General features: G+C 38.9%; 1 protein-coding gene across 4 annotated transcripts in view; it reads right to left on the bottom strand.

Annotated features, from left to right (window-relative positions):
• Positions 1–1,102: 1,102 nt before the first annotated feature.
• AKAP7 (A-kinase anchoring protein 7) overlaps positions 1,103–14,025 on the bottom strand; it is a 134,511-nt gene continuing 121,588 nt past the window's right edge. For 2 of the 4 annotated variants that reach the window (XM_024208258.2, XM_024208260.2), the window contains exon 8: positions 1,103–2,365. In XM_024208258.2, the coding sequence (XP_024064026.1) occupies positions 2,166–2,365 (200 nt within the window). In that variant the 3' untranslated portion in view covers positions 1,103–2,165. Of the gene's footprint in view, positions 3,339–10,507; positions 10,535–14,025 lie in introns of those variants that run through there. The other 2 variants (XM_024208259.2, XM_029911046.1) reach the window with 2 other exon arrangements.

Raw genomic sequence — 14,025 nt, forward strand, 5'->3', positions numbered from 1 at the left:
CTCTAAAGTGACAGGCTAGCACCACCAGACATGACTTGGGTTATAAAAATAGTCTTTTCTAAGTGTTTTGGCAGGAAAGAAAAGTTTTTGATAAATTCACATGAGAATACTAGTCGGCATAGCCAATTAGTTGAAAAGTATTGGGATTAGACTGTTTAGGAGGAGAAAATAGCTAATAAAAATGGTAGGTTTTTTTTCCCCCCTTAAACTCAGTTCAGACATAGTATAGCTCCTTTGTTTATGCATCTGATTGCCTGGTTGATTATTCTTGTCTATCTTGCTCTACAGACATAAATTGTTGATGCGGTGATGAATAGCATACTATTGATAAACCAGCACATGTGCTAATAAGTACCTCTCCATTTTTCCCTTCTGTCTTTAGCTAGCCTAAGGGATAACCAACCATATTCTGGGCCCACAAAGTGGGTATTGCTGTGTGTGTAATTTATGCAGCCACTTTTGAAAATTGGGATTTTTATTTCCAATACTGATGGCAAATTTCCTTCTTTCCTTTCTTTCACAAATGAACTGTGGATGGACATATGGGACCAGGGGTGCTGAGAGCCATTAAACCAATCTGTAAACCCTGTATATGATGGAAACCTCTTCAAGCCAAGGAGTGCAGCAGCACCCTTAGTTCCAGCACCTATGTATGGGACCCAATCCTGAACTGCTTCCTCTGTCAACACTTGATTTCAACGAGGTTAGGATTTGGGCACATAGTAAATTGTACTTCTTTCTAACCCACGTAGTATACAATGTAGCAAAGAAACTTCCAAAAGGTTCATCTCCAGGGTTGTTCGGTGTCTTGTCCTTTAAATTTTGACATGGGGCATCATATAATTCTGTTAAAAATGTAATGTACTGGTAGGCATTTTCTTCCAATATATACTGATTCGGAAAGATTCAGGACTTAATTTATAGGGTTTCAGCATCCAGATTCAATATTCTCACCTGGACATAACAGCCAAAATCATATAATTAGGTATGAGTTGGTGGGGGAGGGAGGAGTTGCACCCAAGTCATTTAATTACCTCTGCTACAGTTACCTTCAAAGGTGGTACTTCATTTTATCTAAGCCCATTTGAGGGGGAAGATGACACAGTGCAAAGAGAAAATGTTTTTATTAGGAAGATGGACTCGAATACATAAGATGCATTTTTCAATACGCTCTCATTTATCACTTGAGAAAAAAATAGCTGATCCATGAGATAAAATACCAATACAATTTCATAGTTGATGAATAAAACCTTAATATTTATACTGCAGTTCTACCAGCACAAATCTGATATTGATCACAGAATGCATGATTAAGTAGATGATTTTACAATTGTAGGCAGTTTCCACAAATGCTTAAAAAGTGCTAATATTGGGCCCAATCCTGCATTTTTGTGTGTGTGCACCCAATACTTCCACTCAACTCAGTAGATATGTTGAGTGCACATGGAATACAGGTTCAGACCCCTTTTCACATAGCAGAGGGCAAAGAGATGGAGGAAACAACAGAAATAAAAACAAGAAGCATCTTGTTTCCACAGAAGTGACAAGGCAAATATTCTGAACAATGATTATTTTAACAATAAATAATGAGGGTGAAATCCTGGCTCCACTGAAGTCGATGGAAATTTTGCCAATGACCTCAGTGGAGCCAGGACTTTACCTTGAGAGATTAAAACATTCTTGCTTGCATGTAAACAATAGCAGAAAAAACATTTCAGCATGTGTACATGTGTATTCAAGTGCTGATTAACTAACAAACAAGAATCAGTGCCAACCCAAAATACCAGCATATACAGAAAAGACTAATCATTTAAAAATGCCTTCTTCAGCTATACATTTTAAAAATCACTTTGAGAGTATGTGTTCTAGAATTGCCACAGTGTTTGATCAGAAATTAGTGTTTCTGTGGCAGAATCATGACATAGACCTGCATCCTTAACTTTTTCCTTCCTTCCATCCATCCAAAACTTGATCTAGAGAGCTACTGTAACTCATCAGTAAACAGTCTGTTCTTTTCTGTGCATGTATTTTAACACAATACCACACACTATATTGGCTTTCATTTATATTGGCTGTATAAAAAAAACAGAGATGGAAAACTTGCAAAAACAATATTTTTCATCATAAAACAACCATATGAGATTTTACACCATAGCTATTTACAATCACATAGCTGGAGAGTTGGAGTCAACATGACTTTTTAATGACGACTGCTGTTTATGTATGTCTTGAAACAGTTCCCTGTTAATTTTCATCCGGGTCTCAGGGTTTGATAAGAGCTCCTTTATCTTATTCAGTTTTGATAACAGGGCCAGCGATTCTCTGTGTAAGGCTTTCTTTATTAAGTCTGATTCATGGCTCTTCCCTAGAGGAAAAGAATGATACAATACATTTTGCATATAACTGTCATTTCTAAATATTAAAGTATGGCATTAATGTATCAAAACAGGCATGTGTTTCCTTTAAGTACTTAGAATTTCATCCATGTTTATTGTATATAAAAAGGTAGTGTTTTGTCAAAAAATATAATTTATGTGAACAAACTTTACCGAAAAGTGAAGAACACTTCATAGTGTCACATTCAAGAGAAACTCCCATGATATTACCTACTGTGTAATAGTATCTGTGATAAACATCTCTAGTGGTAACTTTTTTAGTTTAGCATTGACTGCTCTTAGCTTTGCAGCAGAATGTGGAGTTCTAGATCAAGTGAGCAGTTATGCAGCTCTGCCAAACAATGTAGCTCGCATTGTTTTCACTTATGGCAGGGTGTTGTTCCATGGCCATTCATTTCAGTGCAAAAGGCATACACAAGGGGTTCAGTTCCTCTTCGAAAGCTATGAAGAGATTCTCTGTAGTTAAGAGCTTGTGAAAGTTCGATCTTTTTATTTCAAAATCTTGTCTTTTTTTCCCAATCATCTTTCCCAGCATTCAGTCGTTTTTCAGCAATGCAAACGCTTTTCAGGAAAGTGTTTGTTAGTGCCCCTCGATTCAGAACACATTTCTGGTAAGAGACGCTCACAAAGCGTAATGCAAGTCAGCCAGCATAATTTAGCAGATCTGAACAGGGAGCTGGGACATGTTTTGATGGTTATTCTTGGTGGATTTGTGCTTCCTTGGCATCCTCACAGCGCTCACTTTCTGTTATCGCTATCATTTTTCATTCTTATTGCCACTAGCTGCTTCCTCCGTTTTCACTGGGCTTCCATCAGTCTGTCTGTTTTTGTTTTGAGTTTCTTCTAGATACTGCTGTACCGCCTTGAGCACTGCGTTCTCCACCAGCTTTTTGCTGAGGCTCACCAATTCCGCATCATCTGGCTCTGCCCCATTCTTTTCACCTACATACCATAACAGACAAGAGAAGTAACTAATTGCCATGGAAAGATCGCGCACACGGTGTATCATGATACAGTGTCTGAAACAGAAGTCTACATATTAGCTTATCAGCTGGATTTTAACTTGTTTTATTCTTGTATTTGTAGAAATAATTACCCACTTTACAAGACTTGGGCCAAATATAATTCATTAAGCCATGTATAAATGTACCAACCTGCAAATATTCAACTTCTCATCTAAAATTGTAATATACTCTGTAAACTAATAAATATAAAAGCATCTCAGTCAGAAAGCTGGAAGTGATATTAGCTGCTTAAATCTTTTTCCTTAGCAAACACATTTTAAATTCAAATATTTAAAACAGTACCAGTCACAGTTAATTTACAATTTACTAATGCTCTGGAATCTAGTTACGCTGTATTTGTTTTAAAATGCATAGCCTCCCAGATGTTTGTAGTTAATCCCAAGAGTTTTTCATTGGAAAAAGGAGGCCTATGGCTAAAAAAAAAAAAACCCAAAAAACCATATTACAGCTGGTCAGAAAACTTTAAGTTAAATGCAAAAAATTGAAAAAATATTTTGTACTTTTTCCCCTGGTTTCTGACCATCTCTAATCCCTGCCAATATAAATTCAGTAGTTTGTTCATGGATATCTGCCTATAAAAGTAAGCGAGACAAGGTGCAGCTGGAGGTGGGTGGTTAGCGGGTTATAGATTGTCGTAATAAGCCATCACAAAGCGATCACTCGACATCTGATTTATCAGTGCTCATCCTCAAAAGGACACCTGCACAGCACTTTCAAAAGAGGAGCCTTGGAACTTAAATTCATAATTTTGCTATACACTAAATATCATGGACTGAATAGAGACACTGGATTTATGGATTATTGTAACAACTCCGCTCCCACAGCTGCTCCTCCCCCTTCCTTTTGCCCCTATCACTGGCGGGGTTTTAACAGGCTACTTCACCTTGAATGGTCCCTTAAAATATACATTAATTACTTATGCTAAACAATCTGTTCCACCTTTTATATAGCTGTTACTCTTTGAGGACTGGTCTATACTACAGAGTTAAGTCGACGTAAGGCAGGTAACTCTGTATGTGTCTACACTATAAAGGTGCTCCTGCCGATGTAAGTAGGCTCACTACGTTGACTTAATAAGTCCACCTCCGTGAGAGGAGTAGCATTTAGGTTGATGTAGTCAGGGCAACGCAGTGTCCAAGTAGACACTATATTATTTACATCGCCTGTTGGCTGTCAGCCCCATGTGGGGCTTACAGCTGGAGCCCCGGGGTGGGGGCTCCATTTGTGAGCCCCATGCAGGGCAGGCGGGGCTCCAGTGCCCCACAATGCCCCACACAGTTAAGTCGATGGGTCCTGGTGAGGACCCGCACTACTGACAGGAGCATGGTGTGGATGTGAAACACCGCTTTAATTACTACAGTGGCTGTATGTCGACTTAACTTTGTAGTGTAGACGTGCCTTGAGTAAATTTCCCAGACTTGAAGAAGAGCTCTGTGTAAACTTGAAAGCTTGTCTCTCTTGCCAATAGAAGTTGGTTCACTTAAAGATATTACCTCACCCACCCTGCCTCTCTAATATCCTGCGACCGACACCGCTACAACAACATTGCATATGGAAGTAAGAAGCTAGTCCTAGAACAGAAAAAACAATAACAAAAAACCCATGGCTACAACAACACTGCATACAGCCAAGGAAGACAGACCTGGCATATTGTGACTGCTGTATGACTTTATCCACTGCTTGGCTTTTAGGGCCTGACTTTCACTGACCACTTAATTTGCACCCACAAATTTGCAACTTTTGTTTTTGTTCAGTAAATATGATGCTGTGCATATATGTTTAGGGGCTATATTTTTTAATGATCCTTTATGGAGTTAACATTCTGTAGCAAGTAAATGCTAGTTAGTGACACACATCTGCTGAGATAGATATTACTGTGGTTTTTCAGCATAAAAACTTTGTTTTATTATTCAAAAGCTAAAATTATTAGTTTCCTTTACCTGTAAACTTACTTACCGGTAAGTCTGACAGCAGATATTGAGTGACTACAGACATAAAACAATAGTATTCTACTCTGTGGTAGCAAAATCTTGATGAAAATACAAGATAGTAGAAATGCAGTTTGTTTCATTAAAATCATTATTTTAATACATGGACAGAGTATAAGGAAATAGAACAGGTAATTGCACTTTTCAGAGGAAGTTTCCATGATAGCTGTTGGGTAACGTTATTGCTGGATTCAAGAGCTATGTTTTTGATTCTAACAAGTGCTGAGAACCTGCAACTCTCAGTGAAGTCAGTGGGAAGTGTAGGTGCTCCACAGTTCTGAGGAAGTGGCCCTACATCACTGTTAATATGCAGAAAATGATTGATTAGGAATGGAAGCCATTAGATGCTATTAGAAGGAAATCATTAAGCCTATTAAGAAATGTCATTTTTGCTTGTACAACAGCATATGATTTCATATGAATAGACAGAATTCCCTTGTGAAAATATTCCCTGCATTATTTCATAAATTCATGTGTATATGTATAAAAAGACATGTATTACTGTATACAAATAACTTCACAAATATATTTTAAGAAGTTTCTTCAAATATGAAAAAGAAAAATAAGACTACACTTATGGGGGGTTTTTTTACGTATACAGTAACTCCTCACTTAGTCGTCCCGGTTAATGTTTTGTTGTTACGTTGCTGATCAATTAGAGAACATGCTCGTTTAGAGTTGTGCAATGCTCCCTTCTAATGTCATTTGGCAGCCGCCTGCTTTGTCCACTGCTTACAGGAAGAGCAGCCCCTTGCAGCTAGCTGGTGGGGGCTTGGAACCGGGGTGGACCGGCAGCCCCCCTATCAGCTCCCCGCTCACCTAAATCCCCTGTGCAGCAGCTGCCCGCAGGCTAGCAATTGCAGCTGTCCCTCCCCCCACTGCCATGTGCTGCTCCTGCCCTCTGCCTTGGAGCTGCTCCCTGAGACTCCTGCTTGCTGTGCGGGGGGGGGAGGGGGAGGAAGAGGGGAGCTAATGTCAGGGTGTCCCCCTCCCCACTGCTCCTGCACCCCACTTACCCCATCTTCCATAGCGCAGGGGGGACACACAACAGGGCTCAGGACAGAGGGAGCTTGCTGGCAGCAGCTGCGGTCTCAGCAAGCTGATCTAATTAACAAGGCAGTGTACTTAAAGGGGAAATGCGCATCTCTCTCTCACACACACACACACATGGTGTGTGTCTCTGTCTCTGTCTGCAGTGCTGTCTCCCCTCCCTCCATTCCTGCTGCCTTGTAGAGTGTGAGAGTTAACCCTTGAGGGCTCAGCCAATTGCTAGTTCATCATTTAGCAGTAAGGCATTCCTTGGGAAATATCCCACCTTCTGACTCCTCCACCTCAACTAAACTTCACAATCATCATCACTGTGTACCAGTATTAAATTGTTTGTTTAAACTTCTACTGTGTGTATGTGTGTGTGTGTATATGTATGTATGTATAAAATATACATGTATAAAAATATAGTCTTGTCTGGTGGAAAAAAATTCCCTGGAACCTAACCCCCTCATTTACATACATCATTTCGCGTAAAGTCGCATTTACGCAGGAACATAACTACAATGTTAAGTGAGGAGTTACTGTAGTTCACATATGTACAGTAGAGTTCTACTTGTTCTCTAGCTGTGACATGTTCCCTACTTACCAACATACTAACACCTATCTCCTAAGTTCCATTTTACTACTGGGGAGATCTATGTGAAACCGAAGTTCGTGTAGATCTCTCTGCATGTGGACAGTACAAGTGAATTCAGTGTAAATTTGCCTTGAACCAGTTCTATGGACTGGAGTATGTGGAGGGGTTTCTAGGTACACAGAACTCAAACACATGGAGCTGTATTCATAAGAGTTGTGAATTTTTACATCCCTACTGTCCCTAACTTACACCAGTGTGAGTGCCTGAAGGATGTTACAAGTTAATTAGTCATGCAGGTATGTCATCCTCTAGTCCAATCGCTACTCCAGATCCCGTTCTTCCATGACCTCAGCAAGAAATGGCCAAATGGAGGAAAAATTGAAGGGCAGTTCAGTATTATTAATGTATTTAAGTATAATGTGCATATTTTGACTACATCCCTTTTCTCCCATCCCATAGACATTGCTTGTCTAATTCTTACATTTGTAAGCACTCTGGGGGCAGGACAGTCATCTTTTCTGAGTGGATAGTGCCTAGTTCATCATGGGCACTACCAGAATACAAATAAATAAGTCCTCGTGGTAGGTGCAGCAGCAGGATGGTGTAGACCCCAAATGGGGCTCTCAGAAATGCAAAGAAAGGGTTATGTCTTTGTGACCTGAATGTCAGCTTGTGTAACAGCATGTCACACGCTTGTATTTCAGTCGATACCTGTTGCCTATGCTGTGCCATGCCGATGCTAACTTGTTACACGACCTATTATGGTGCAGTGTGGTGTTGCCGCACTGGCATGTATTTTGAGAAAATCTATATTTTGAGAAAACAATTTCTGAACACTATGTGGGAGAAAAGAGTAGAATCAATAATAAATAAATGAATAAATAAACGCCTCATTTTGCTCATCCCAGAAGTCTCCAATTTTCCAAAAGATTATACCAAATTGATATGTTGTGTGTGTTTCTCAGTTTATTCATGCTGAGCAGAGCTCTTATTAATGTTTGAAATTTCAGCTTGCAAGAGCCAGAACAACTGTTCTAAAATGCCTGTAACATTTTAAAATGAAATGTATTCTCCTCCTGTGTGTTGGTATTACTTAGCTATGGATGTGAACCAAAATCCCCAAAGCAGGGTCCAAGTTTGGATCAGAGTTCATCTTGTACCTCTCTTTAATGGGCCAGATCTAAATGCTAATTCAGGACTCCCTTAAATTAGAGAGAGGGTAGATCTGGATCTGGATTTTGAAATGCCATGTATGGAGTTGTTCAGATTTGGAGGTTTGGTGTCTCCTGTTCTAGAGACCGAGTGGGACATAGAATTCAGACCTGGGGTCTTGATTTAGATCCAACTCAGTGTAGATAACCAATCCATTTATATGTACGTGCTGGGGATATTGTAGTATTGTCAGAATTGCCAGTACAGCTATCCTATAAAAAGCAGGCTTTGTAACTTCTTACATCATCTAAAATAAGCAATATTTTATTCTATTATAATATAAAATAAGCAATAAAATGCTCCAGGAAGACCACTGGAAGTGCCAAAATCTCATGATATAGGTATGCTGTTTCTGGACTTGCTTTCACCAACAGAAGAATCTCTGATTTATGACCCAATCATGTCCACCCTGGGGAAAATTGAAACTGATTTGTGGGGTTATAACCGGGAAAATAAAAAATCAGTTGGAAGGCTGTGTTATGACAGGGGAAGTTGCCTAAAGTGGAGCTGAATACAAGGAAGCAAATACAATAAAAATCCCGCCTAGAGGAAATAATTACCATGTTAAGGGCTGAGAGAGAGTTAAAACTTCATTGTTCTGAATCCTTGCTTCTCTTGAACTCAGAATCTGACTTCTCCAGATGTATCTATATCAAGTATGCTTTCACTCTCTCTCCCCAGGGTGTGCAATTTTGAATATATTTGTAAATTATGGGGAGCGAGCCAAATTTTAATTGTCAGGCATTTTCATATAATTATTCCAATTACAGAAGATCTGAACTGTGAAATACAGCTATAGGCTACTTGGACTTTCAAGGGAAGATAAAAATCAGTACCTCCCCAAAAGAAGTTTCGAGAAAGAAATATAATTGCAACCCAAGAGCATGCCCACAAAAGACTGCAAAAAGGCAAATTAATTATGAAAAATAAAAACAAGAAAATCATAGTCTGCAAAGTATTTTTAGTGTATTTTGATTAAACTAAATTAGCCCCTGCACCTAACGGAACATAAACTTCATAACTGAGTTCAACAGAGAGCATTTTATGAAACCTGTGGAAAGGAAAAATAAAATGTGACCACTTTTTTCTAAAACTAATTTTAATGCAACACAGTCCTTTGCAGCAGGACAATGGAAGAAGAAACTCGAGGGCAACACAGATTTGTTCTTGTTTTTCATTTATTTCTAGCATGAAACAGTGCCCACGCCATCAGATCATGAATAGGTATTTAATAAATAAAATTTATTATTATTAGCCTCCAGGAGAGGATAGATTTATGTTTAGAAATTAGGATCTTATGTTTGAATCAGTTGTCCTTACTACTTACATTATTCCTAGCTCAATCAAATAATTCTCAAACCATTTCCCATCCAAACATAATCAAGATTTTTTTCTCTATAAATTACATTTCTTTTGTAGCATAAAGTCTCACCAAGCTTATAAAGCTGTATCCATTCTTTGACACCCTTGATGACTAGACCATCTCTACCCTGCCCACCACTCCTAACTCTCAGTCCAGCTCATTTGACTCCTTTCTTTCCTTCTCCACGCACCCATGAATGCACTAAATCCTGTCATTTCTTTGTCGACAGTATCTCCAAAATCTATCCCTTCCTCTTTAGTGTCCTGGCAGTTCGTTACAGCAGTGTGTAGACTTGCAGCACTATATAAATAAAATCCAAACTAACTTGGTTTTCAATCAACATTTACAAATCTAGAGCCAAATTACCAGCTGATGCAAATCGATGTAGCTCCTCCCTTCCCCCCCGTCAGTGGAGCTATGCTGATTGGCACCAACTGAGCATCTGACCCCTAATTTCCATCAGGTAAGAGGGTTCTGTTTTGGTTTTATCTTTCTCGCTCAGTCTCTAATTTTTGAGTATATTTTTCTCAGCCACTTTGTAGGTCAGGAGCTAGGGAATAGTGCCGTGATCCTCTCCCACTGAAACCAGTGGGAGTTTTACCATTAACTTCAATGGGAACAAGATTAGACCCTAAAAGCATTAGCAGATGGTTTTCTCCTCCACTCTAAGTGACAACGTATTTGATCCCAAAATTTCCTTTGCCGTCAAATAAAAAATTTTTCATGTGGAAAAAATTCCCCTACTACTACTTGGCCAGGAGAGGAGAAAAATGAAAACATTCAATAGAGGACAGATATGGGGATCCTATGGTGTGCTCTCTTTAAGGCAAGTAAGCTCACTCACCTATTTTGAGATGCCTGCATTAGGTAAATAAAATCTAATCCTGTAATCCGTTCTCCTCAGTCTTAAATGTGAGTTATGCCTGTATAACGATTGAAGTAACGGGAAATTTTAAAATGGGGAACTTTGGGGATGAAATGACAGCCATCACTTTGAAATTCCATACATGTACTTATTTATTTGCATTTAGCACATCAAAGGATGAGGACCCTATTGTGCTTGTGCACACAAACCAAGATGGTCCCTACCCCAAAACTCTTACAATCAAATTATAAAACAGGAGACAACAGGTGAATACAGTACATGGATCGGGTCACAACAAGGTGGTAGTGAGTCCATTAGATAAGAAGCTTAATATTGTCTGAAAATATGTAACAATGGAAAAAATAATTTTCATTGTAACAAGAAAACTACCTTTAAATTAAGCACAGATTTAATCATTTGAAGTTGTTAAAATGATGTCACTAAATAGGAACTGGAATTACAAAAATACAACTTTCATCTCATACTGAAAGAAATGGCCAAACCAATTTGGCTGGAATGCTGTATAAAAAGTAGACGGGGAAGGGTGAAATGGAGAAGAAACGCATTTTGATTGTTAGAACTAGACTTTATGGTAATAGCTTAATTGGAGAACAAAATATGTTATTCATTTGCTGATTCTCTTCAGCCTCTCTTTGTACAGTACTGTGGAAAATATGTCCGACATGTAATATGTATTTGTTCAAGGCTTGTGTTTTCTATTAAAGTGGAAAATTGAAGAAAATGTCATCTTTAAAAAAAAAATGCCATGATGTGAAACGGAATAAGTAACAGACCATGGCATAATTTTAGCAAAAATGTACAATCACAAGTGAGAACAAATACTTTGCCTCATGTCTAAGTCTGTCTGTTAACCCTTAGGAAATGTATGCAGTGTTATTACCTCACCCACCTTGCCTCTCTAACCCTTAGGAAACTAATTTAGTGGCTAGGTGGATTTCACATGGCACAGCTAATATCCTAAGGGCTTGGGTGGTCATTAGGAGGAGATGTATTTGAGGAGGGATGGAGACTCTGAAACGGCAGGGACGCAGGTCCAGGTCAGGACTGTTGTCTAGAATGAGTCTGGTCATCCTTGGTGGGATTCTGTGACACACTCCAAAACCATTTAAAGGGACATTATCAACTCGTTGAAGTCCAAAATACTAATCTATCTTTAAATGTTTATAACAAGTAGGGGATGTCAGCTGGATTCTAAATATCTTTTAGGCCATTTAGTCGATCTCGTTGTGGTCAATAATTCCCCATAACATATTTTCTATTACTTTGTTCAGTCTAGTTTGAAATGTTCCATTTCTTGTTTTAAAGAAACTCTGCTTCCTCTGCCAGATCTACAAACTTAGTCATGTCAGTAGAACCCCAACACTAACCAAATTTAAAGACGAGGGGAGGGAGTCAAAGGCATGAATCATTTGTAAATTAATATATCTGGATCTCCCAGTGTGACCTTATCTGACTGTTGTCTTGTTAAGATGCCCCTCGGGATAACAACTGTGTCTTAACTTCCGTCCTGTATAGCACTTAGCAAATAATATAGGCTGGCATTTGTGAAGGTGATTAAGGAAGTCAGGCATCCAAATCCCAATGAGACTTGGGTGCTTACCTCCTCCTCTTGGCCCCTTTGAAAATCCACACCATAATGTCACAAGGGGTGGGTATTCTACCATTTCCCTTGGGGAAACTACACCACAATCCAATCTCTCTCATTAACAAGAAGTTTTCCCTGAAATTCATCTTAAATATTCCCTTTCTCTCATCCCATTACTCATAGCTCATAGTTATACTATTCTATGCTATGCCATCCTAAATTATTTTCTATTCTCAATGTATGCATACTTAGATGGTTATCATGTGACTTCTTAGCCATTGCTTAAGCACAATATGTATATAGTTAGCCCTTTTAATCTTTCCTTTTTAATCAATCCTTCCAGCTGCCTTCTCACTTCTGTAATTTTTGGGTAAAATTTTCAAAAGAGCCTAAGCCATGTTTTCAAAACCCAATATCTTTCAATGAGACTTAGGCTACTAAAGTCACTTAGGTGCTTTTGGAAATGTAACTTCCTTCTCTGAACTTCTTCCATATTATCATTTTGTAATATTGTCCACAACTGAACACAATATTCCAGGTGGGATTTTGTAAGTGCTGTATCCAAAGGAGATATCTCCTGCCTGCTCTACCTTAATGGGTTTGAATATATAGCAATATAACACTGGCCCTTTTTTTGTTCTTCCCCACTGCAAACTTGTATCTCACTTTTGTTCTTTTTATCCCATCGTGTTTTTCCCCCATTACTGCTTCTAGTTCAGCTATTATTTTTTCAACTGGGGAAACTTCTGTACTCTGTAGATAAAATCCATATTCTGTCCTCTCATTTTTGTGCAGCGTTACAATTGACCTGAGAGGAGATAGAAAATGGCCTAAAGATAATACCAGATTGGCAGAAAAATATGAAATTTGAGAGTCTAATTGTTAGTCTGAGTTCCAGCTACTGGAAATTCCAAATCACAATGAAATTATGGTTTCCTCTTGTTTTTATTAGATTTTTACACTATAAAAGGGCTAGCTGAAATCCACTAGCTCTTTTATATGGGAGTCATTTTTATATTTACAGAATATCTACACTGAGCACATTGAATGCAACTGTTTACACTTCAGCGGAATTGTACCAGCAGAGAATCTGGCCCCAAGTGTCTCTTCCATGAGCATGGCACCAAATGACAATGGAAATCCTGTCTGAGTGTACTTTCAGAATACATAATACTAGCCCCAGAAGCCTAAGGAGGCACAATTTATTTCTCAGCCCTGAAAAGCAGTATTTAAGACTCCTTCAAAGTTGCCATTTGAGATGATGTCTACGAGTGACTCTTGTTGACTAATTTATCTCTACGACGATTCAAAGTGATTAACAACACAAACTCCCTTTTGAGACAGAGTAGTTTTATGGAAGCATGCTTTTATAGTTGAGGGGAGCGTGGAATGATTTAAAATAGGGTTTGTTTAGAATTTGGATACACATGCTATTTTTTTTTCTCTCTCTCATTCATTACAAAGAGTTAGAGGAAAAATCATGAATACAGGTGATGGGCATCCCTGCCAAACTACAAACAGAAAAAGGCACATGAAAAAGAAAAACTTAACTCTCTAGCTTGCTTGTCTTTGGAGCATACAGTTCGGGGGAGCAGTGTTGCCGTCTCTGGTCGGTACTTTACACTGGCCCACAGGGTTTCTCTTGGCACTTGGTCAGACTGGCATAGCCTGTGGTAATTTTGGTCTTCTCCTTCCTAGACAAAGGAGGGACTGCAGCCCTTCTTGATGTTGTAGTGGCATGGGAGGATCACACTTTCTTTGGCATTTTCTGGGACTTATAGGGTTACAAGTGTAGTTTGCTCCTCAATTTGATACCTCTCTGGAGATCTTCCAGGCAATTCAAGGGTTCTCAGGTTTCATACCCCAATAGTGTGGTCCAGTCTGTGTTGAATGGAGGCAAGCCTGACCTTTGGTCAGTCTGGAAATTCCTGTCTCTTAGTGGT

The sequence above is a fragment of the Terrapene carolina genome, unplaced genomic scaffold (genome assembly GCF_002925995.2).
Source record: "Terrapene carolina triunguis isolate 2854851 unplaced genomic scaffold, T_m_triunguis-2.0 Scaffold85, whole genome shotgun sequence".
In the NCBI taxonomy this organism is placed as follows: Eukaryota; Metazoa; Chordata; order Testudines; family Emydidae; genus Terrapene; species Terrapene triunguis.